Raw genomic sequence first — 23617 nt, 5'->3', positions numbered from 1 at the left:
TGTTTTGGGGGTGCATATTTCAGCCCCCTATTTAAAACACATTTTTCGTCATTGGAAATCGGGGCAGAGCTGAGATTAAAGAGACCTCCATCCTTTAAAGAGGCCTCCTTTTTCTGACGGAGTCTCCTCCCCCCTCTTGCCCCCCTTTTTTTGTGTTTTTTCGTCTTTTTACCTTGGGGGTAACCCCGGGAAAAAAACGCTGGTTAGAAGTATAAGGTACATTCTGATGTTGTCTATCCCCTCCCCTAGAATATTGGTCTTGTTGCTGTGATGAATGTGCATCTGGGTCTCCTGACCATCCACCCTGCCGATTCGGGGGCACTACCCCATTCTGAGGATGAGTTGTCATGTAGCGATCAGGCTCCCTAATCTCATTGGACAAAGGAGCAAATCTGTTCATTATAGGCACATTCCTAGGGGTATTTTGGGGGTAAGAGGAACGAGTATGTGAAAGAGTGGGTACTAAATAAAGCTTTGTGAAACGGTATCACACTATTGTGCCTCCTATTTTTCCAATTTTATATGGTTATGAGCTGATCCCCGACTGAGACTGGTAAGCGGAGTCCTTCTGGTGTGAGCAGAGGTGGTCCGGAGTATCAAGGGTTCAAGCAACCAATGCTTACAGGCGTATTTCCATGTTATCTCTGGTGAGTGCCCACTCCTAAGGGGTCACTGATGGTGTGGTGAAGGCTTATACCGGATTAAGTATTTCAGAGCACCGGGAACACCGAATATTTGAGGAATACATGCCTTTGTTTGAATAGAGACTGTTTTGTTGGTATAACACTCACATGAGGACTATATGATCAGGATATGTTGAATACATATTAAGCGCTGCTGAATGTGATTCATGCTGGACATTGCTAGTATTTATTACATTATGTTTTAGATTGCTTCTTTTTTACAGTAGCTGCTAATGTTAATTTATATCGAGTCTTTTATGGTTATGTGGTTTTTACTCTCAGTTTTTAAGCGCTGGGCGAGTGTTTGACAATCCCCCTGTGTTTTTCAACCACTTTTTATACAGTATATCAAGGTGTGCTTCTACCCCACATGTCCACCAACATTCATATAGAAGACATTTCCCGCACCCAAGGCACTAATACACCTCGAGGGTTGTGTGGGACCCCTGATGTACAGGAAAAAAGGACTTCAGTGAGGAACAATTCCCTCACTCAGGACAGGAATGTGGCTTCTCCCCTGTGTGAGATCTCTGATGTCTGGAAAGATTGGACTTCTGTGGAAAACATTTCCCGCACTCAGGGCAGGAATATGGCTTCTCACCAGTGTGTAATCTCTGATGTGTGAAAAGAGCGGACTTCTCTAAAAAACATTTCCCGCACTCAGGACAGGAATACGGCTTCTCACCAGTGTGAGATCTCCGATGTGTGGAAAGAGCGGACTTCCGTGAAAAACATTTCCCGCACTTAGGACAGGAATACGGCTTCTCACCAGTGTGCAATCTCTGATGTGTGGAAAGAGTGGACTTCTCTGAAAAATCTTTCCCACACTCGGGACAGGAATACGGCTTCTCACCAGTGTGCGATCTCTGATGTGTGGAAAGATAAGACTTCTCTGCAAAACATTTCCCGCACTCAGGACAGGAATACGGCTTCTCACCAGTGTGCGATCTCTGATGTTTGGAAAGAGCGGACGCTTGTGCAAAACATTTCCCGCACTCAGGACAGGAATACGGCTTCTCACCAGTGTGCAATCTCTGATGTGTGGAAAGAGCAGACTTCTGTGTAAAACATTTCCCGCACTCAGGACAGGAATACAGTTTCTCACCAGTGTGCGATCTCTGATGTTTGGAAAGAGCGGACGTCTGTGCAAAACATTTCCCGCACTCAGGACAGGAATACGGCTTCTCACCAGTGTGCAATCTCTGATGTGTGTAAAGAGCGGACTTCTGTGTAAAACATTTCCCGCACTCAGGACAGGAATACAGTTTCTCACCAGTGTGCAATCTCTGATGTTTGGAAAGATCGGACTTCTGTGTAAAACATTTCCCGCACTCAGGACAGGAATACGGCTTTTCACCAGTGTGCCATCTCTGATGTATGGAAAGATGGGACTGTGATGGAAAGCATTTCCCGCACTCAGGACAGGAATACGGCTTCTCACCAGTGTGCGTTCTCTGATGTCTGGAAAAATTGGACTTGTATGCAAAACATTTCCCGCACTCAGGACAGGAATATGGCTTCTCACCAGTGTGAGATCTTTTATGCACATTAAGTTGGTATTTTAAATGGAAACACTTCCCGCACTCAGTACAGGAGAACCTCTTATCTGTTGTAAGGACGGCACCGTCCCTCGCAGTCTGAGGTTCCTCAGGATAAGAGGAATACGATGGTCCGGCACCGTCTCTCACAGTCTGAGGTTCCTCAGGATAAGAGGAATACGATGGTCCGGCCCCGTCTCTCACAGTCTGAGGTTCCTCAGGATAAGAGGAATACGATGGTCCGGCACTGTCCCTCACAGTCTGAGGTTCCTCAGGATAAGAGGAATACGATGGTCCATCTACACTGTGTGGTGCCGGATGGACATTTGAGGTAGCCGGCTTTTCTCCTGGACTATACTGTGTAATGTCCTGATCTTCTACTTTACAGTCTGGAGACAAAGTGAGACAATCCTCTGAGGTTTTCCTCATCTCCCATCCATGTACTAAAATAGAAATACAAAGATTATTACTAGACATCAGTAGATTGGTTCCCCTAAACCAGGACTCTGCCCACATCAGGCAGCTCTGTCTCTGAGGATCTTACAATTCCCCCCTCAAGGTAACCAGTAAATGGTAGAGGGTCACTAGGTGTCCCAGGAGCCACACATCAAGTCAAGACCTGTTGTATGATAGTAAATGGCAGTCTCAGTCTGGACTTACGCCAGGCCATGGCTTGATGTGTGGGACACCTACTCACTATCTACCATTGCCTGTGACTAGTAAATGGGTCCTCTGATCTCCTACCAGTTCATTTCTTTATTCATGGACCTTAGTCAGAGAGTGAGGAAACAACGAGAACTGTCCTTTATAGGAGTGACAGTGATGAGGGGATTATTGCCATGTTCCCAACACAAGAAGTCCTGCACTTCCTTATTTAGTCCATGATTTAGTCAAGAATAACAGCGGGGCTGAGCCCCACCAGAGGTCAGAGAGTGAGGATGGGGGGAGAACAACCAAGATGAAGACTGGACTGATCCTGAAGACCACCATCATTGGGTTACCGACTCCTCCCTCATTATCACTTTCTGTTTAAGTGTCCAAAGTTTGAGGAAGTTATCACATCATTATCAACATGTAAAAGTCTGTCCTCCAATCAAATCATCAGATATAAAATGTCCAGCTGGTAGGAAATGGGTGTATCAAAAGAGAATCCATATTATGTGTATATATACACCATAGCAGTGGGTAGACAGGAGAGAGCAGAAATCTGCTATGTAATGTACAACATAGAGTATATAGTGCAGGGGTCAGGAGTATGTAATGTACAACATAGAGTATATAGTAACAGGGTCCGGAGTATGTAATGTACAACACAGAGTATATAGTACAGGGGTCAGGAGTATGTAATGTACAACATAGAGTATATAGTAACGGGGTCCGGAGTATGTAATGTACAACACAGAGTATATAGTGCAGGGGTCAGGAGTATGTAATGTGTAATATGAATGTAGAATCCCTCTGACATTCAAAAGGCAGCATAACTCCTCCGAAAGCCAGGGGCAGGCTAACCGTTCACCCCAGGGCTGAATCCATGGCATAAATACCGGGACCATAAAAGGTTATTGGGCCCTCCTTAGAGACTGGTCTTCTTCATGACTCTTTCTAGCAAGGGGCCTCCCCTGGGTCTCCTCCTTGGCACAGCTTCCTCCAGACCAGGCAGGACAGCTTCACAACCACTTCAGCACATGTTAGGCCCCAAAACAGGCTAATGGACCAAACAGTAGAGCTCCATCCAGCAGCCCCTCCCTACACCTCATCCCAGGGGAAGAGAGCGAGCACATGGCCTGTCCCAAATATTTATTTCCTCCCCCAGCATGCACCAGTGACATAAACCTCCTACTGGATTGGCTGACAGAAATATAAATATTCTTAATGTAAGACATTAAACCCAAAGAAAATATTTATTATATTGCAGCTTATCGATTCTTCGATTTGATGTTAGTTTTCCTTTTTAAGATTTCTTATATGTTCATCTGGTGATCTGGCCAGTAAATCTGTTCTATAAAAGCCCCAACTCTAAAGCAGAATGTATCAGTTAGTGGGATGGGGCAGACCATTTACCACTGACAGGGGTGCTTACAACGATCAGCTTTTATTTATTCTTGTAAAACTTTTATCCCAAAGGAAAAAACAGTTTGCTGTAACTGATTATAAAGTGTGAGATGGAGTTTGGCTTCAATTTGTTACTGTTTTTAAATCTTATAATACATCTAACACTCTCCGCCCCCCCCCCCCCGAGACTAATAACGCTGCTGTCTCCAGAGTGGTGGCGCTCTAATACAGAAGGTGTGACCAGGTGAAAACAGAGGGGAAAAAGCCTTAAAAAGAAAAGTAATGCAGCCACCACATCCAATGATCGGTAAGCTGCAATGTGTGACATTTTTGGTTTGGGGTTTATTATCATTTTAGTTTGGTTGGTGAAATGTCATACTATGTCCAGTGATAGCGGTGACATCTACTGGCCACAGTGAGAAATCACAGCTCCGCTTAAGCTTAGGGAAAAACCAGGCGAAAAACTGAACAATCAGTCTGAGCTAAGTACAGCCCAGCCAAAAACTAACATGACATAGCAGTCTCTATTAAGGAAAAGCTGTAACTTTACATTCCCGTCCCCTTTTTTCTGACTGCTCAGACAAACTGTCTAAATTCTGGACTTTGTAAAGAGAGGAATGCAGATAAAGGGGTACAACTTATGTAGGAGGATTTGTTTCATTTCTATGTATCCCCTGAGGACAGTCACTTCACTGGGTATACGGAGGGTTTACACCCACTCTAAATGTTCACATGAAACAAGTTGCAGAGGTCCCACACCGCTGCCTCCCATCTCCTGAGACTGCACTCAGTGACTTGGCTGTGAGACTATACAGACATATCCCTCCACCCGGCACAGCCAGCAAATAACAGAGCAAGTAACCCCGGGAGAATTGTTCTGTCAGAGATCTTACTAGACCCAAGGAAGTGGCAGAAGACCCGAAGCACATACCCCAGGTGTCTAAGTCTAGTAACGTCTATGGTGAAAATGAACATTTTGCTGCCAGCTGAACCCCAGAATCTCCATAAATCCAGTCTAGATACATAAATTGTGTCTGCAGCACAGAGAAGGAAGATTATCCGAGAGAAATACAGAAATTCAGGACGGGGAACACAGCTCAGGAAAGTGACCAGGGGATTACAGGCTGATATCACGCAGTCCCCGCCCTACTCTGGACCAATCAGTGAGCAGTATGGGTGGAGGAATGTATTTAGTGTTAATGACCCACCTGTGCTGATCTCTGTAGGAGTGTCCTCCTCTATAAATGTCCCCGTTATTCCATCCTCCTCCATAGACTGCTGATCATCCCTCACATACGTCTCTTCTTCTTCTGCTTTCACCTCAAATTCTATATCGATTGGATCTCCACTCTAAATCAAGAAAATGAAAGAATATCATCTGTAAAATATAAGCTTTATTATTGTGACATCACATAAAAATCCACACATTGTCTCCATGAGTCTGTGTTTTATAATCTCTGTCTCACCAACCTTGTAACAGTGAGGGATGGTGTGACCTTCCTGTGTGGAATCCCGGGAATACAGAGGACGGGGACATCTCTCTGGTGGGTTCCTGGTATTAGGTGGCTCCATCATATCCTTGTGTCCTTCTGAAAACTCCTCCATCACTCCATACTCCTCATCCTCCTCTTTATACTCTTCTTTAACATCAATATTATCATCCCCGAGGTTTCCACTCTGAATAAATAATAAAACATTCATTGTAACAAACATGCTGTGTATAAATCAGAACTACCAATAATTATCAATCATCTACCTGATGATGGTGGGGGATGGTGTGACCTTCCTGTGTGGAATCCCGGGAATACAGAGGACGGGGACATCTCTCTGGTGGGTTTCTGTAGCTGGATGACTCCACCATGGTGTCCTGGTACAGATCTTTGTGTTCTTTTAGAAACTCTGACTTCTCCATCACCCCATCCTCATCATCCTCCTCTTTTATCTCTTCTTTAACCTCAACTTTAGAATCTCTCAGGTTTCCACTCTGAATATATAATAAAAATGACATCAATGGTAACAATGCAGATAATGTACAGATCCTAATGATACTATCAGTGATTGTTCCTCATCTACCTGATGATGGTGGGGGATGGTGTGACCTTCCTGTGTGGAATCCCGGGAATACAGAGGACGGGGACATCTCTCTGGTGGGTTCCCATTACTGGATCCATCTGTAGGAAACACACACACTGACTGAATACATTGTTTCTATGTGTTTATCAGATGATGGGGGATCTAGGTGGATCCTCCGTACTGCTCTCTCCTTTACAATAAAGTCTCCTCTTACCCGGTGATGTGAGGGGCGGCTGATTCTCCATCATGACGTCCTTGTAGAGATCCTTGTGTCCTTCTAAATACTCCCACTCCTCCATGGAGAAATAGACAGTGACATCCTGACACCTTATAGGAACCTGACACACACAATGATACAGTCACCATCCAGACACATCCCTTGTCTGTTACTGGATAATGTCCCAGAATTCCCAGCACCGCTCACCTCTCCTCCATGATCTCTCTGGTGCCTTCTAGAATCTTCTTTGTATTTCTCTATTCTATCAGGGAGGGAGGTGGAGGCAATGTGATGGTCATATGATCTCCAGACTTCACAGGAGGAAACTCTAGATCTGAACACAAATAGTAAAATCAAATGAAATTCCCAGAATCCTCCTCACCTCACCATTCAGGTTTCCATTTCATTAAAGCCCCACCTCAGACTGAGGTATAATTTACCCACACAGGACCCCCACACTGCGCAGAGCAAAAGCTTGTTGCAGGCATTCTGACATCATTACATACAACGCAGGACCAACAGTCCCACTTTGCTAGTGAGGATGCCAAGGGTCCGTCCACATCCTAAGAGCATGAGAAAAAAAAAGCCAGATGGAGGGACATTGGGGGGAGGAGCTGTGAGGTCAGTGTGATGTCATAGGACATATAGACTCTGGATGGAGGGACATTTAGATGGGGAGATTTGAGGGGTTCTCTATATGAGGATCCTGTGCAAACCAAATCATTGTTCCCGGGTGCCTCCCACTTCTCCTAAAATGAAGAGTGAACTTTGACCTTTACCACACAGAGATCTGTCAGGAATGTGTGAAAGTAATCTCTCATGTGAGCAGGTGACGTGCAGAGGAACGGAGTGTAAATAGCAGACAATTTTCTCCAGAGTCCCTAATGGTGGGGATGGATTTTGCTGCATGCTGGTGCCAACTTTCCACCCCCCAGGGTCACTGCAGGTGTGGAGAAAAGCTGTGTAAGAGGATATGGAGGAGAGATGTGGAGGAGATCCAGGAATCAGGATAAAGGTCAGGACAAGCAACAGACGAGCGCATCCAAGAGATGAAGCCGGGGTCACTACACAGAAAATCAATCCAAGGAAACAACAGGCAGGACGAGGAATAGCAAGAAGGAGCTCAGAGACAAATGAGAATATTGCTCAGCCAATGGGAGATTATCTCAGCATGACTTACATAATGAAGGAGATGAGGGGGAGGGGAGGAAGTCACTTAAGGTGACCATAGATACATGAAAATTCAGCTGGTTCAGCAGGGATCGGTCACATTTCAATCCATATATGGCCAGCTTTGGAAGCAAGATATATTAATCATCAACTGATCCCCTTGAAGGGGTTAATCTATGCATTACCTCCTCTGCCACCAGATCCTGCAGTGTCTCCCTCTACGTTCTATGGAACGTCCTCTTTACCTAACATCACTTCCTGTCTGTATTCCATAGAGATTTCCTGTCTCAGTAGAAGTGAGATCACCACCTTGTGGAGCTCAGAGGAACTGCAGCCCTGAGAACCGTCTGGTAGTGTGAACACGGCCTTGTGCTGTGTGTGTATGTACTGTATATCCTTCCCCTTTCTCTCCTCCCTGAGTGTGTATGAAGAGGCGGAGCTCCTGCTGGAACAGCGGTCGGAGGAGGAAGCCGAGTCTAGGAGGGAGACTGACAGAAAACGCAGCAGACTTGCAGGAGTGAGCGAGGAGGATCCAGTTCCTTTGCCATCGGAGGTGAGGAGAGTGTGAAGGATGTTTGTGACTCTGGTAGCAGAAAAGCTGGGAGTCATATTGCTCTGGTGAGTGAGGAAGCACTACTAAGGGGGCGCCCTCACCATCACGTGTGTAAGAGGTGGAAGAAGGCGTGGCTACACTACAGCTGGCACAGTTTGGAGCACGGAGAACTTTCACACCTTATCAACTTTTCAGTTGTGAACTTTTTTGGAGCAACAGAACTTCGTTGAAGTAGATGCAAAGTGGAAGCAGTGGACTCGCAGAGAACACTATATTGAGCAAAAAATATTGTATGATTACATGAATTTTCACAGGTTTTCACTTTGTAGAAAATAGTATGAGATTAATGAAGTAGGTGTAAAGTGGAAGCAGTGGATCTGCAGGGAACAGCATCTTGAGCACAAAGCACTTTATGTTGTATATGAATTTGCACATGGATCAGTTTACGTAATTTATTGATAAACACCATAAGATGAATGAAGTAGGTGTAAATCTAGACCTAGGGAACACAAGGGAGGTGGAGTGGGAATGGCAATCTATGCTGCTTTCAAAATCTTTTATCTCTGTCCATTGAACACCGATGTTTGTTTTGCTTTCTCTTGTCTATACCCAAATTATGAGCTTATCTTTATTTCTCTGCCATTCTGCTCTCTTGCTATTCCTTGTAGTCTGTTTTTGGTGTGAGAAGTTTATTCTGTCAGTCATGTGTCCCTCCTATGCAATCCTAATTGATTAATTGGCAATGCCTCCACCCAACTCAGTATAAATGTAAGCCCTTTCTAGGGGAAGCACAGGCTGGGTTTGCATTGGCAACTATCATCTTGGATAAAGTATTAATATTGGATTAAGTATTACACTTCTGCTCAGCACTTCAGCGAATGCACAAAGCATACAACTGGCAGACATACCCGTCACCCCCTATCCTCTGACACCAGCCGAAATCCACACAATCTGGTTTCTATTCCTCTTCTGCCTAGACCCTAGAGCCAACCTCCCCTTCTCCTGCGCCCTCTGGAATGCCCGCTCTGTTTGCAACAAACTCACCTCTGTCCATGACCTATTTATCACAAACTCCTTCAACCTGCTTGCAATTACTGAGACCTGGCTTCAAGACTCTGACTCTCCTTCTCCTGCTGCCCTCTCCCATGGTGGCCTCCTGTGGACTCACTCTCCCAGGCCTAGTGGACGGAAAGGAGGTGGGGTTGGAATTCTGCTTTCCTTTCAAAGCACTTTTCAGGTTCTTCATCCACCCCCTTCTCTGTCTCTCTCCTCATTTGAAGCTTACTGTATTAGTTTATTTTCTTCAGTTTAGTTGAGAATTGCTGTGATCTATCGGCCTCCTGGACCGGTATCAGGCTTCCTTGATGACTTCTCTGCCTGGCTACCCTACTTTCTCTCTTCTGAAATTCCCACAATCATTCTTGGAGACTTCAACATCCCTGTTAATCTTAACACTCCTGCTACTTCTAAACTTTTGAGCTTAACCTCCTCTTTTGACCTAAAACAATGGACACATGCTTCTACTCACTCTAATGGCAACAGCCTTGACCTCATGTTCTCCTACCTATGCACCCCTCGCAACCTCTCCAACATTCCATTCCCTCTCTCTGATCACCACCTCATTAGTTTCAGTCTCTCCTTGTCCTCCTCCTTACCTTCCAACTACCGAACAATTACCCGTAGAAACCTTCGCCATCTTAACTCTTCACTTCTTTTTTCTGTTACAGATGGTCTCTTCAACACAATCTCATCCCTCTCCTGCCCCAACATGGCCACTTCTGTCTACAACAGTTCACTGTCATCTACCCTGGATGTTTTGGCCCCCCTCACTACACACAGAATCAGGCCCCGACCGCTTCAACCCTGGCAGACAGACAATACCAGAAGCCTCAAAAAACGTAGTCGCGATCTTGAGCGTCTGTGGCGTAAGACTAAGTCACAGCAAGATTTCAGCCAATATAAATCTGTCACGGAACCATGAACCAGACGTACAACAACAGATAAGTGAAAATAAGAAGGCTTTATTGAAAATCAAGCTGAAAAGCAAAAGTCCAAACGGATGGCGAAACCGAAGCAGAGTCCTTGCGAAGCCAGAGGTCAGGAACCAGGAGGGTAGTCAGACGAAGCCGGGATCAGGAACCAGCAGGGTAGTCAGACAAAGCCAGGATCAGGAACCAGCAGGGTAGTCAGACAAAGCCAGGATCAGGAACCAGCAGGGTAGTCAGACGAAGCCAGGATCAGGAACCAGCAGGGTAGTCAGATGAAGCCAGGATCAGGAACCAGAAGCAGCAGCAGTCTTAGAAGCATGTGAACACAGGAGGACCAAGCAAGGAACTGAAGCCACAGACCTCCTATATATATGAGCTAGGCATCCAGCTCCTCCCAGTGGGAAGGAGGAGCCGCAGGGTGGGAGGCTACAAGAAACCAAGATGGCCGCCAGCACATGTCAAACGAAGGAGAACAGCAAGAAGGTAAGACCATGACAGTACCTCCCCCTCAAGGGCCCCTCCTCCGCGGAGTAAAGAACGGTTTCTGAGGGAAGCGTGCGTGGAAGGCTCGGAGCAAGGCAGGAGCATGGACATCTGCGGAGGGAACCCAGGAACGCTCCTCTGGACCATAACCACGCCAATGAACCAAAAACTGCACCCGACCGCGGACCAGGCGTGAGTCCAGGATATTGCTCACCTCATACTCCTTACGATTTCCCACTTGGACCGGACGAGGCCGAGGAACCGAGGAAGTGAAACGATTACACACCAGTGGCTTCAACAGGGAGACATGAAACACGTTGGAGATCCGCATGCCAGGAGGAAGCGCAAGGGCATAGGCTACCGGGTTTACCCTGCGAAGCACTCGGAAGGGACCAACAAAGCGAGGCGCCAGCTTGGGAGTGGGCACTCGAAGGTTGAGGTTGCGGGTGGACAACCATACACGGTCTCCGGCCTGGTAGGAAGGAGCAGGCGCTCGTCTGCGATCAGCCTGGAGTCTCTGGCGCTGCGCAGAGACCTCAAGGGACTTCTGGATCTGTACCCAAGAAGCACGTAGGACGGAAAGGTGATCCTCCACAGCCGGAATATCCTGGGGAGAGAATACCTCCGGTAACACGGCAGGTTGGAACCCATAATTGGCCATGAAGGGAGACGTCCCAGAGGAAGAGTTCACCGCCGTGTTCCTGGCAAACTCAGCTCAAGGCAGGAGGTCAACCCAATTGTCTTGGTGATCGGAGACATAGCAACGAAGGAATTGCTCCAAGGCCTGATTGGATCATTCTGCGGCCCCATTGGACTGAGGGTGGTAGGCCGAGGAGAAGGAGAGATGAATCCCCAACTGGGAGCAAAAGGCGTGCCAGAACCTGGACACAAACTGACTCCCCCGATCCGACACAATCTCCTTGGGCAAACCGTGCAACCGGAAGACCTCCCTGGCAAAAATCGTGGCCAACTCCTGTGCAGAGGGTAACTTCTTGAGAGGAACACAGTGGCACATTTTGGAAAACCGATCCACAATCATGAGAATGACCGTATGGCCTCAGGATGCAGGGAGGTCCACAATGAAATCCATCCCCAGGTGTGACCATGGGCGCTCCCCGGTGGCTATGGGTTGCAGAAGGCCCAACGGAAGGTGCTGAGGGGACTTACTCTGGGCACAAACGGAGCAAGCCGCTACATATGCGGCGATGTCGGAACGTAGGGAAGGCCACCAGAACAGACGTGAAACAGCCCAGGACAGCTGATTCTTTCCAGGATGCCCCGCGGTCTTGGAGTTATGGTAGGTTCGCAACAACCGAGTGCGCAACTCCTCAGGCACAAAACATCTGCCGTTGGGTCTCCCAGAGGGAGCACCAGATTGAGCCGCCAAAATCTGCTCACCCAGGGGAGAGGTCAGGCTGGTGCGAATGGCGGCCAGGATCTGATTCGGAGGTATGACCGAAGTCGGAATCGACTCCTCCCTGGACAGGTCGGAGTACTGCCGTGATAAGGCATCCGCCCTGATGTTCTTGGAACCGGGTAGGTAGGAGACCACGTAATTAAAACGTGACAAGAACAGAGCCCATCTGGCCTGACGTGGTGTCAATCTCTTGGCCTCAGAAAGGTAGGTCAGATTCTTGTGGTCCGTCAGGATGAGGACCGGAACCACCGAACCCTCGAGCAAGTGCCTCCATTCTTTAAGGGCCTGCACGATGGCCAATAACTCCCTGTCACCAATCTGATAGTTGCACTCCGCGGAAGACAGTTTCCGGGAGTAAAACCCACAAGGAAGCAGAGGACCCTCTGGTGTTCTACGCTGAGACAGAAGGGCGCCTACTCCCGTCTCAGACGCGTCCACCTCGAGGACAAAGGGCAACCCAGGGTTGGGATGCGACAGAATCGGAGCCGACACAAAGGCGGACTTTAGAGCCTCAAAAGCTCGGATGGCCTCGAGCGGCCAGACCTGGGAATTACTGCCCTTCCTGGTCAGATCCGTGAGAGGCTTGGCTAGCATGGAAAAGTCCCTGATGAACTTCCGATAATAATTGGCGAAGCCCAAAAAGCGCTGCAGGGAGCGAAGACCACTGGGCTGGGGCCACTGTAAGACAGCCGAAACCTTCTCAGGATCCATGGAGAACCCCCCAGCGGAAATGATGTAACCTAAGAAGGTTACCTGGGATCGGTGAAATTCGCATTTCTCAAGCTTACCGAACAGCTTGTTCTCTCGTAACCGTTGCAACACTCGTCTGACATCCAGAATGTGGGTCTCCATGGATTCAGAATATACCAAGATGTCATCCAAATAGACCACCACACACTGCTGCAACAGGTCACGGAAAACATCGTTGATGAATTCCTGAAAGACTGCGGGCGCATTGCACAACCCAAAGGGCATAACCAAGGATTCATAATGACCGGTCCTGGTGTTAAACGCGGTCTTCCACTCATCGCCCGCCTTGATCCTTACGAGGTTATATGCTGCCCTCAGGTCGAGTTTGGTAAAGACCGTGGCCCCTTTAAGGCGATTGAACAGCTCGGAAATCAAGGGTATCGGATAAGCGTTCTTGATCGTGATGCGATTGAGACCCCTGTAATCGATGCAAGGCCTCAACTCACCGCCCTTCTTTTTCACAAAGAAAAATCCAGCCCCTGCCGGGGACGAGGATTTGCGAATGTGTCCGCGTGAAAGCGCCTCCTTCACGTACTCCTCCATGGCCTCATTCTCCGCTACCGACAGTGGATAGACTTTGCCACGAGGAGGAACGGCACCAGGTTGTAACTCGATGGCACAATCGTATGGGCGGTGCGGAGGTAGGGCAACCGCGCGCACCTTATCGAATACATCCCGGTACTCCTCGTATTCAGGAGGCAACAGAGAGTCCGAGGAAGTACACAGCAACTTGACAGGCCCATGGATGCAACTAGCCCCACACTGCGGTGACCACGAGAGGATCTCGGCCGATCTCCAATCGAAAGTCGGATTATGCTTCTGGAGCCAGGGGTACCCCAAGACCACCGAGTAGTGTGGAGACGAAATAACCTGGAAGCAGACCGACTCTCTGTGAACGGCACCAATGGCTATCCCCACTGGAAGGGTCTCATGAGTCACGTGTGGCGGCAGAAGGGGTCTGCCGTCTATCGCCTCAAGAGCCAGTGGAGAACCTCGAGCCTGCAGAGGAATGGAATTGGCGGCAGCGAACACACTATCAATGAACAAACCACCAGCACCAGAGTCCACCAACGCCTGGGTCGTCACCGAGCCCCCGACCCAGGAGAGGACAACAGTGATCAGTGGTTTGTCAACACGGGAAACCGGGGACGAGGAGACTCCACCCAAGATCTGCCCCCGACAGGATCTCAGGTGCGAGCGTTTCCCGGACGGTTCGGACATGCCAACCGAAAATGCCCACCGAGACCACAGTACATGCATCGGCCCTCGCGTCTCCGGAGTACCCTCTCCCCCCTCGGACAGGTGAGCAAACCCCAGCTGCATGGGTTCACCCCCAGCCAAGTCACCCCCAGGAGGCGTGGGAGGAGAGGGAGGCACGGGTGGGACAGCAAAGGTAGGCGCCAATCTGTTAGGAGGCCTCCGCAGACTCTCCTTAAAGGAAGGTCTCTCCCTGAGTCTGGTGTCAATCAAAATCAGGAAAGAAATAAGAGACTCGAGCTCCACTGGTAGGTCCTTAGCTGCAACCTCATCCTTCAAGGCATCCGAGAGACCATGAGAGAAAGCAGCGACCAGAGCCTCATTATTCCAGCCCACCTCTGCTGCCAGGGTACGAAACTCAATGGCGTATTCAGCTACGGATCGTGAACCCTGTCTGATGGACATAAGGAGCTTCGCAGCAGAGGCAGCACGAGCCGGCACATCGAATACCCTCCGAAGAGAAGCAACAAAACCGGAAAACTCTGCAACCACCGGATTGTTGTTCTCCCATAAAGGGCTGGCCCAGGCCAAGGCCTTGTCCGAGAGCAGCGAAATTAAGAAGCCCACCTTTGATCTCCCAGTAGGAAAGGCATGTGGCAGCAACTCGAAATAAATGCCCACCTGGTTAAGGAAACCTCGGCACTGAGTTGGCTCTCCCCCAAAGCGCTGTGGAAGGGGGGCAGAACCGGTCATACCCCGAAACACCGCAGGCGCAACAACAGGTGTCGGGGTAGACTCTGGCGCAACAACCGGAGCGGCAGTAGGAGCGGGCCCAGGAGCGACAACCGACCCATCGGCAACGGGAGCGAAATGAGCAGGTGATCCTGCTGATCAAGTCTGGCAACCAGCGTGGGTAGCGAGGATGGCCCTGTACTGTCAGAATTCATGGCTTGGTCCTAATGTCACGGAACCATGAACCAGACGTACAACAACAGATAAGTGAAAATAAGAAGGCTTTATTGAAAATCAAGCTGAAAAGCAAAAGTCCAAACGGATGGCGAAACCGAAGCAGAGTCCTTGCGAAGCCAGAGGTCAGGAACCAGGAGGGTAGTCAGACGAAGCCGGGATCAGGAACCAGCAGGGTAGTCAGACGAAGCCAGGATCAGGAACCAGCAGGGTAGTCAGACGAAGCCAGGATCAGGAACCAGCAGGGTAGTCAGACGAAGCCAGGATCAGGAACCAGCAGGGTAGTCAGATGAAGCCAGGATCAGGAACCAGAAGCAGCAGCAGTCTTAGAAGCATGTCAACACAGGAGGACCAAGCAAGGAACTGAAGCCACAGACCTCCTATATATATGAGCTAGGCATCCAGCTCCTCCCAGTGGGAAGGAGGAGCCGCAGGGTGGGAGGCTACAAGAAACCCAGAAACCAAGATGGCCGCCAGCACATGTCAAACGAAGGAGAACAGCAAGAAGGTAAGACCATGACAAAATCTGCCCTCCAAAAATACAGTTCCTGCCTCCACACTGCCAAACAGACCTACTTTATCACTCTCATTAACACCCTCTCACACAGTCCCCGTCAACTCTTTTCGACCTTCAACGCTCTACTTCGTCCTCCATTGCTTCCACCCACTAACTTACTCACTGCCCAAGAGATTGCCAATCACTTCAAAAATAAGATTGATAAAATTTGTGAAGAGATCTTTACACTAAAGATATCTCCCTCACCTTACACACCTTGTCCTCCTGCACAATCAATACTTCCCTTGTTTAACCCAACTACTGTAGAGGAAGTTACTAAAATTTTTTCTAATGCCCACCTAACTTCCTGCCCCCTGGACCCTATTCCTTCTCAAATACTACGGTCACCCTCTGACTCTATCCTACACTCTTTAACTCATATCTTCAACCTCTCCCTCTCCACTGGCATCTTCCCCAGCTCTCTAAAACATGCGCTAGTAACTCCTATACCAAAGAGAGCCTCACTAGACCCCTCCAATCTTAATAACTTAAGACCCATCTCCTTACTCCCTTTTGCTTCCAAACTCCTTGAACGTTTAGTCTACAACCGCCTGAGCGAGCACCTCATTGAGAATAACCGCCTTGATCCCCTTCAGTCTGGATTTCGCCGGCAACACTCCACTGAAACGTCTCTCCTAAAACTTACAAATGACTTACTAACAGCAAAAACCAATGGTCACTACTCGATACTCTTACTGTTGGACCTCTCTGCTGCCTTTGATACTGTTGACCACCCCCTCCTCCTCAAAAAACTCAGTTTGCTCGGTCTCCGTGACTGTGCTCTCCACTGGTTCGAATCTTACCTATCTCACCGCACCTTCAGTGTCACTTACAATTCCACTTACTCCTCTGCAACTCCTCTTACTGTTGGGGTCCCCCAAGGTTCTGTCCTTGGACCGCTACTATTCTCAATCTATACCTCCTCCCTGGGTCAGCTAATAGCCTCCCATGGCTTCCACTACCATTTCTATGCTGATGACACCCAAATCTACCTCTCTACCCCTCAGCTCACCCCATCAGTCTCCTCCCGCATTACTGATCTACTAACAGACATATCAGCCTGGATGTCTCACCACTTCCTCAAACTGAATCTATCTAAAACCGAGCTCATAATATTTCCTCCTCTACGTGCCCCTTCCCCGGAATTCTCTGTCAAGATCAATGGAACAACTATTAGTCCTTCCACACATGCCAGGGTGCTAGGGGTAACCCTGGACTCTGCACTGTCCTTTCAGGCTCACATCCAATCCCTGTCCAAATCATGCCGCCTTAACCTTCGCAACATCGCTAGAATACGGCCCTTTTTAACCAATGACACCACCAAGCTTTTAATTCACGCCCTGGTTATCTCTCGCCTCGACTATTGCAACTCCCTCCTCATTGGATTACCCTTGCATAGATTATCCCCCCTTCAATCCATAATGAATGCTGTTCAAGACTTATCCACCTTACCAACCGTTCAGTGTCCTCCAACCCTCTCTGCCAATCCCTTCATTGGCTTTCACTCACCCAACGAATAAAATTCAAAGTGCTAACAATAGTTTACAAAGCCATCCACCACTCTGCCCCCAGCTACATCACTAACCTGATCTCAAAATATCAACCTAGCCGCTCTCTTCGGTCCTCCCAAGACCTCCTGCTCTCTAGCTCCCTTGTCACCTCTTCCCATGCTCGCCTCCAGGATTTCTCCAGAGCTTCTCCCATTCTTTGAAACTCTCTACCCCAATCTGTCCGACTGTCCCCTAATCTATCCATCTTTAGACGATCCCTGAAAACCCTTCTCTTTAAAGAAGCCTACCCGGCTACTAACTAATAACGCTGTTTCACTTGCTCCATCAGCTCATCCCCCACAGCTATTGCCTTTTGTATCAATTGACCCTCCCTTTTAGATTGTAAGCTCTAACGAGCAGGGCCCTCTGATTCCTTTTGTTCCAAATTGTAGTGTAACTGTAATGTGTGCCTTCATTTTGTTAAGCGCTGCGCAAACTGTTGGCGCTATATAAATCATGTATAATAATAATAATAATAACTGTAAATCGTGTGATTTCTAAGACATGAAAAAGTATTATCAGCTAGTTTTCCTTCTCACTACGTATGCAGAATGTTCTCCTGTGATTGGCTATTGCCTAAGTCATTTCTGTATATAAATATCTAACTCCTGGAATAAACATTTATCCAGTTAAGGACTATAGCTGATATTCTGCTCCAGGGCGGCCCTCCTGTGCAGAGTCATGTGTATATACACTTGATTCTGCACTTCCACCTGCAGGGGACGTAGTAGATATCTGCCGGGAAATGGACGTCCTCCGGGAAATGGATGTCCCCCGGCACCCGCCGATCATTGGGCAGAGACACAGAATGGAGCTCAGTCTATGTAAATAAGGCAGAGATCCAGACATAGTACGTTAGAGAGTCAAAGACTGCAGACATAGTACAGGATATGGTCAGAGACTGCAGACATGGTACAGTAGATGGACACTGCACTGAGGGTGATCACACTGATAAGACTTCTTGAAGGTTCTGCAGCCGGCATTCCATGTGAGTGATGGTCAGAGACTGCAGACCTATTACAGGAGATGATCAGAGACTGCAGATATAGTACAGGAGATGGTCAGAGACTACAGAAATATTGCAGGAGATGGCCAGAGACTGCAAACATAGTACATGAGACGGTCCGAGACTGTAGACATACTACAGGAGATGGTCAGAGACTGCAGACATAGTACAGGAGATGGTCAGAGACTACAGACATAGTATAGGAGATGGTCAGAGAATGCAGACGTAGTACAGGAGACGGCCAGGGACTGCAGACATAGTACAGGAGACGGTCAGAGACTGAAGACGTAGTACAGGAGACGGTCAGAGACTGCAGACATGGTACAGGAGACGGTCAGAGACTGCAGACATAGTACAGGAGACGGTCAGAGACTGCAGACATAGTACAGGAGACGGTCAGAGACTGAAGACATACTACAGGAGACGGTCCGAGACTGCAGACATACTACAGGAGATGGTCCGAGACTGCAGACATACTACAGGAGATGGTCAGAGACTGCAAACATGTTACAGGAGACGGTCAGAGACTGCAGACATAGTACAGGAGACGTTAAGAGACTGCAGACATAGTACAGGAGACGTTAAGAGACTGCAGACATAGTACAGGAGATGTACACAGTAGCAGGCATTCCATGTGAGTGGTGGACATTGTTTCTGATGTTATTCAGCTGTGGAGCTCTTTGTGTACAGTCCTGTGTGAGCCAACCAGGAATTATTTTCAGTCAAATGTGGTGGGCTGGGGAAGGGGTGGGTTACAGTGCCGTGCTGATTGGCTAATGAGGTGGAGCAACTTCCGCTACATCGGTGCAGGGTATTTGACTCATCAGTAGTCCCTCCCTCCTACTCAGATTAGCAGCGCTATTGGTTGCTACACTGTGCATACAGAATACAGTATTTTACGGACATTTTATAAGGATATACAGTACATACACACACAGCACAAGGCCGTGTTCACACTACGAGATGTTTCTCTGGGCTGCAGTTCCTCTGATAAACCACAAGGTGGTGAGCTCACTTCTACCATAAAGACAGGAAGTGATGTCAGGTATAAATTCGAAGTGAGCAGCGAGTAAGGAGGAAGTAGAGAACAGACGTCGCTGGAAGTGGCAGCAGAGGAGGTAATAAGTTCTTGTTTAATACTTACACCCAGTAACCACCCCCCCCCCCCCCACCACCACCGTCATGTCCGTCCTCTTCCTCCATAGTCACTGTGACCTCTTTTATCTCCAGCAGATGATGATACACACATATATAGTGTGGGAACCTAGATTACTCCCTTCAGGATCAGAACATTTCCCTACTAACAGGGCCCCAACATTCCCTTCATTTTGGAGATGTCACCTTTCCCGCCAATCACCTTCTCCCCTCATCAGTCTATAGTAATGAATTATATGACTTTTATAGTTATGATTGCATTGGACTCCCACTGACGGGCTGGATAATCTAGATTCAGTGATTACCCCAGTCTGACCAGTAAGCGCACGCAGACAGCTAGCCAGGGTCGGTGCAAGGATTTTTGCCGCCCTAGGCAAAATAGAAATTGTCGCGCCCCCATATGCTCGGCCCACGATGTGACATCACAAACCCATATGATCTGCCCATATCATGACATCACATATTTCCCACCCCTTTCTCAACAGCAATTCACCCTGATCAATGCAGCCTGATCAGTGCCCCTCAATACAGCCTGATGTGAGGGTCAGCTGTGTTTAAAGTCTCTTACCTCAACGATGGCAGCTCAGCAGGTCCTTGCACAGCCTCCGGGGGGGTGGTGCTCCTGGTCCTGGGGTCAAGTTGTGGCAGCCGGTGTGCAGCCTTAGCCAGTCAGGTGTGCCCTGATTCCCTGGAGTGCCCTGCCTCTGCCTGCCTCCAAAACTCTGGGAGTTGTAGTTTCCTCTGTGCTGCTTTCAGTCCCCCCCAGTCTGCACAACCCCCCCTCAGTCTGCACAAGCCCCCCTCCACCTAGTCTCCACAATCCCCCCAGTCTGCACAATCCCCCCCTCCCCCCAGTTTGCACAACCCCCCCCAGTCTGCACAGCCCCCCTCAGTTTACAGAATCCCCCTCCTCCCTAGTCTTTACAGTTCCCCACACAGCCCCCCCTTGGTTTACAGAATCCCGCTCCTCCCTGGTCTTCATAATTCCCCCCATGAATGCACAGCCCCCCTCAGTTTACAGAATCCCCCTCCTCCCTAGTCTTCACAATCCCCCCCCAGAATGCACAGCCCCCCTCAGTTTACAGAATCCCCCTCCTCTCTAGTCTTCACAATCCCCCCCCCCCCCAGAATGCACAGCCCCCCTCAGTTTACAGAATCCCCCTCCTCCCTGGTCTTCATAATTCCCCCCCCCCAGAATGCACAGCCCCCCTCAGTTTACAGAATCCCCCTCCTCCCTAGTCTTCACAATCCCCCCCCAGAATGCACAGCCCCCCTCAGTTTACAGAATCCCTCTCCTCCCTAGTCTCCACAATCCCCCCCCCCGAATGCACAGATCCCTCAGTTTACAGAATCCCCCTCCTCCCTAGTCTCCACAACCCCCCCCCCCCAGAATGCACAGGTCCCTCAGTTTACAGAATCCCCCTCCTCCCTAGTCTCCACAATCCCCCCCCCCCCAGAATTCACAGCCCCCCTCAGTTTACAGAATCCCCCTCCTCCCTAGTGTTCACAATCCCCATCACCAGAATGCACAGCCCCCCTCAGTTTAAAAAATCCCCCTCCTCCCTAGTCTCCACAACCCCCCCCCCCGAATGCACAGATTCCTCAGTATACAGAATCCCCCTCCTCCCTAGTCTCCACAACCCCCCCCCCCCCCCCAGAATGCACAGGTTCCTCAGTTTACAGAATCCCCCTCCTCCCTAGTCTCCACAATCCCCCCCCCCAGAATGCACAGCCCCCCTCAGTTTACAGAATCCCTCTCCTCCCTAGTCTTCACAATCCCCCCCCCCAGAATGCACAGCCCCCCTCAGTTTAAAGAACCCCCCTCCTCCCTAGTCTCCACAACCCCCCCCCCCAGAATGCACAGCCCCCCACAGTTTAAATAATCCCCCTCCTCCCTAGTCTCCACATCCCCCCCCCCAGAATGCACAGCCCCCCTCAGTTTACAGAATACCCCTCCTCCCTAGTCTTCACAATCCCCCCCCCAGAATGCACAGCCCCCTCAGTTTAAAGAATCCCCCTCCTCCCTAGTCTCCACCACCCCCCCAGAATGCACAGCCCCCCTCAATTTAAAGAATCCCCCTCCTCTCTAGTCTCCACAACCCCCCCCGAATGCACAGGCCCCCTCAGTTTAAAGAATCCCCCTCCTCCCTAGTCTCCACAATCCCCCCCAGAATGCACAGCCCCCCTCAGTTTACAGAATCCCCACCTCCCAGAATGCACAACCCCCTCAGTTTACACAATCCCCCCAGTCTGCACAATGCCCCCCCTCTGCACAATCCCCCCTCGATTTACATAATCCCACCACCTCCCCCAGTCTGCACTGTAAGAAAAAAAAGAAGAGAAGCAAAAAGAGGTCGGGGGAAAGGGGGGGTTGTGCAGGGACGGGTGTAGAGAGTTCACTCACGAATTAAGTTTCGCCCCTCAGGCTGGTCTCCTCAGGTAGGCTGAGCCCAGGTGCACAGTGCCTGTAGGGGGCTGGAGTGTAGGCGGGGTTTGGCTGGAAACAAATGGGAGGAGTATCAGTGGGCGGCGACGGGACGGGCGGCAGAATCCCAGGAAAGCTAGCTTTCTCTGAAATAAGCTAGCTGTGACAGGAAAAGCGGAAATGATCGCTTCCGCTGTCCAAGGTAGGGTTAAGCACCTGAAAAAATAAAAAAATAGTCCCATGACTGGTGCGGCGGGAGCTGCCTTTTTACAGTCCATCAGAGCTGCCTGGGGTGAATACATGCCTGCTCCCCAGGCCAGTCCGCCCCTCGCCACCCGCACCCGCCAGCGGTACATTACTTGATTGATTCCGGGTGCAGCAGCAGGATGCTGGCGCCCCTGCTGGATTTCGCCCTAGACGGTTGCCTGGGTCGCCTTACTGGTAGCACCGGCCCTGCAGCTAGCTCTGCTCAGTCGGCAGCGATTATGCCCCACGGACCAGGGCAGCCAGAGAGTTAAACATCTCGTGGGGACATATATGACCGGGCTCCTATAGTCTGTGTCACAGTGAATCCCTTGGCCAACAGCCACCCTACTTCGGATGAGAGGGATTTATGCCCAGAGCAGACTGCCCATGGGAGGAGCCAAGTTTTTTTTTTTTTTTTCTGCCTAGTGTCCTTTTTTTAATTATTTAAATTTTTATTATTGAACTTCATTAAAAACTTACAAAACATTTCAGAAGCAAAGACAGTAACACCATATATAATTTTCAACAGATTTACAAAATATTGCCGGTACATTTCTTCACCTTTTTCTTTTTTTTTCTATCTTCCCTCTCCCCCCCCCCCTTCCCTTCTCTCCTCCATATTCTTCCTTAGCCTACTCTGTTGGTCTCTCTGTTGTTTTTATTTGATTAATAATTAAGTATTTATTTCTACATATTTGTTTGATTTTTTTAAATCCATCCATTTTCCCATTTTTTTTTATATTAATTGGGTTTTCCTCCTGGCTATTACTAATATATTCCATATTAAAAACATACATTATCCTAGTACACCATTCTTTTAATTCTGGGGGATCTACTTCATGCCACTTCTTCGGTATTGTTCCCTTTGCTGCATTTAGCAGGGTTGGGATCAAAGACCGTTCTCAGGGCTGCAGTTCCTCTGAGCTCCACAAGGTGGTGATCTCACTTCTACCCAGACAGGAAGTCTCTATGGAATACAGGAAGTGATGTCGGCTACACACAGGAAAATCCTGAGGTACAAAGTACAGAGGAGACATTGCTGGATGAGGCAGCAGAGGAGGTAATAAGATCTTATTTTCTATTTACACCCAGTAACCCCCCCCCGTCATGTCCGTCCTCTTCCTCCATAGTCACTGTGACATCTTTTATCTCCAGCAGATGATGATACACACATATATTGTGCAAACCTAGATTAACCCCGCCAGAGGCAGAATATTTCCCCACTTACGAGGCCGGAACATCCTCTTCCTTTTGGAGATGTGTCACCTTTCCCACCAATCACCTTCTCACCTCATCAGTCTAAACCTAAAAAATAGGTTCCGTGAGAACAAAATTGAGGTTCTGCAGCGTTTGGCCCCATCCAAGATGGCCACCGCTACCTGCTATTTCCGGAAGGTCGGAAACCGCAGAGATCACCCAACCTTGATCTCATAAGACGGGTGGGACAATTCTGGAGTTGGGGCAGGACCAGCGCTGCGGCAGCTGCCTGAATGAACTTTTCACATTAACCAGGAGGTGATTGGCTGCTAGGAGGCGGTCCTAGCAACCAATCACCAGCTTGCTAATATGAAAGGCTAACCTGGCAGCTCCCG

At 49.0% G+C, this 23617-nt stretch overlaps 3 protein-coding genes across 3 annotated transcripts in view; 1 reads left to right on the top strand and 2 right to left on the bottom strand.

Moving 5' to 3' along the window:
* The window catches only part of LOC309548673 (uncharacterized protein), a gene marked incomplete at both ends in the record, with an annotated part of 42776 nt that extends 37574 nt beyond the window's left edge, over positions 1-5202 (bottom strand). The window contains 2 exons of the mRNA XM_082248635.1: positions 1196-2374; positions 5167-5202. Coding sequence (XP_082104761.1) covers positions 1196-2374; positions 5167-5202 — 1215 coding nt within the window. The remainder of the gene's footprint in view (positions 1-1195; positions 2375-5166) is intronic.
* Positions 1-23617, top strand: part of LOC309549119 (uncharacterized protein) — a 2919967-nt gene that overhangs the window by 654631 nt on the left and 2241719 nt on the right. The window lies entirely within an intron of this gene.
* Positions 1-23617, bottom strand: part of LOC309549117 (uncharacterized protein) — a 4285597-nt gene that overhangs the window by 2130922 nt on the left and 2131058 nt on the right. The window contains 2 exon segments of the mRNA XM_082249155.1: positions 5744-5950; positions 6030-6257. Coding sequence (XP_082105281.1) covers positions 5744-5950; positions 6030-6257 — 435 coding nt within the window.

Source organism: Pelophylax lessonae, assembly GCF_965119305.1.
Source record: "Pelophylax lessonae genome assembly, chromosome: 3".
Taxonomy (NCBI): Eukaryota; Metazoa; Chordata; class Amphibia; order Anura; family Ranidae; genus Pelophylax; species Pelophylax lessonae.
The sequence above is the reverse complement of the archived record's forward strand: the minus strand, read 5'-3'. Positions and strand labels throughout refer to the sequence as shown.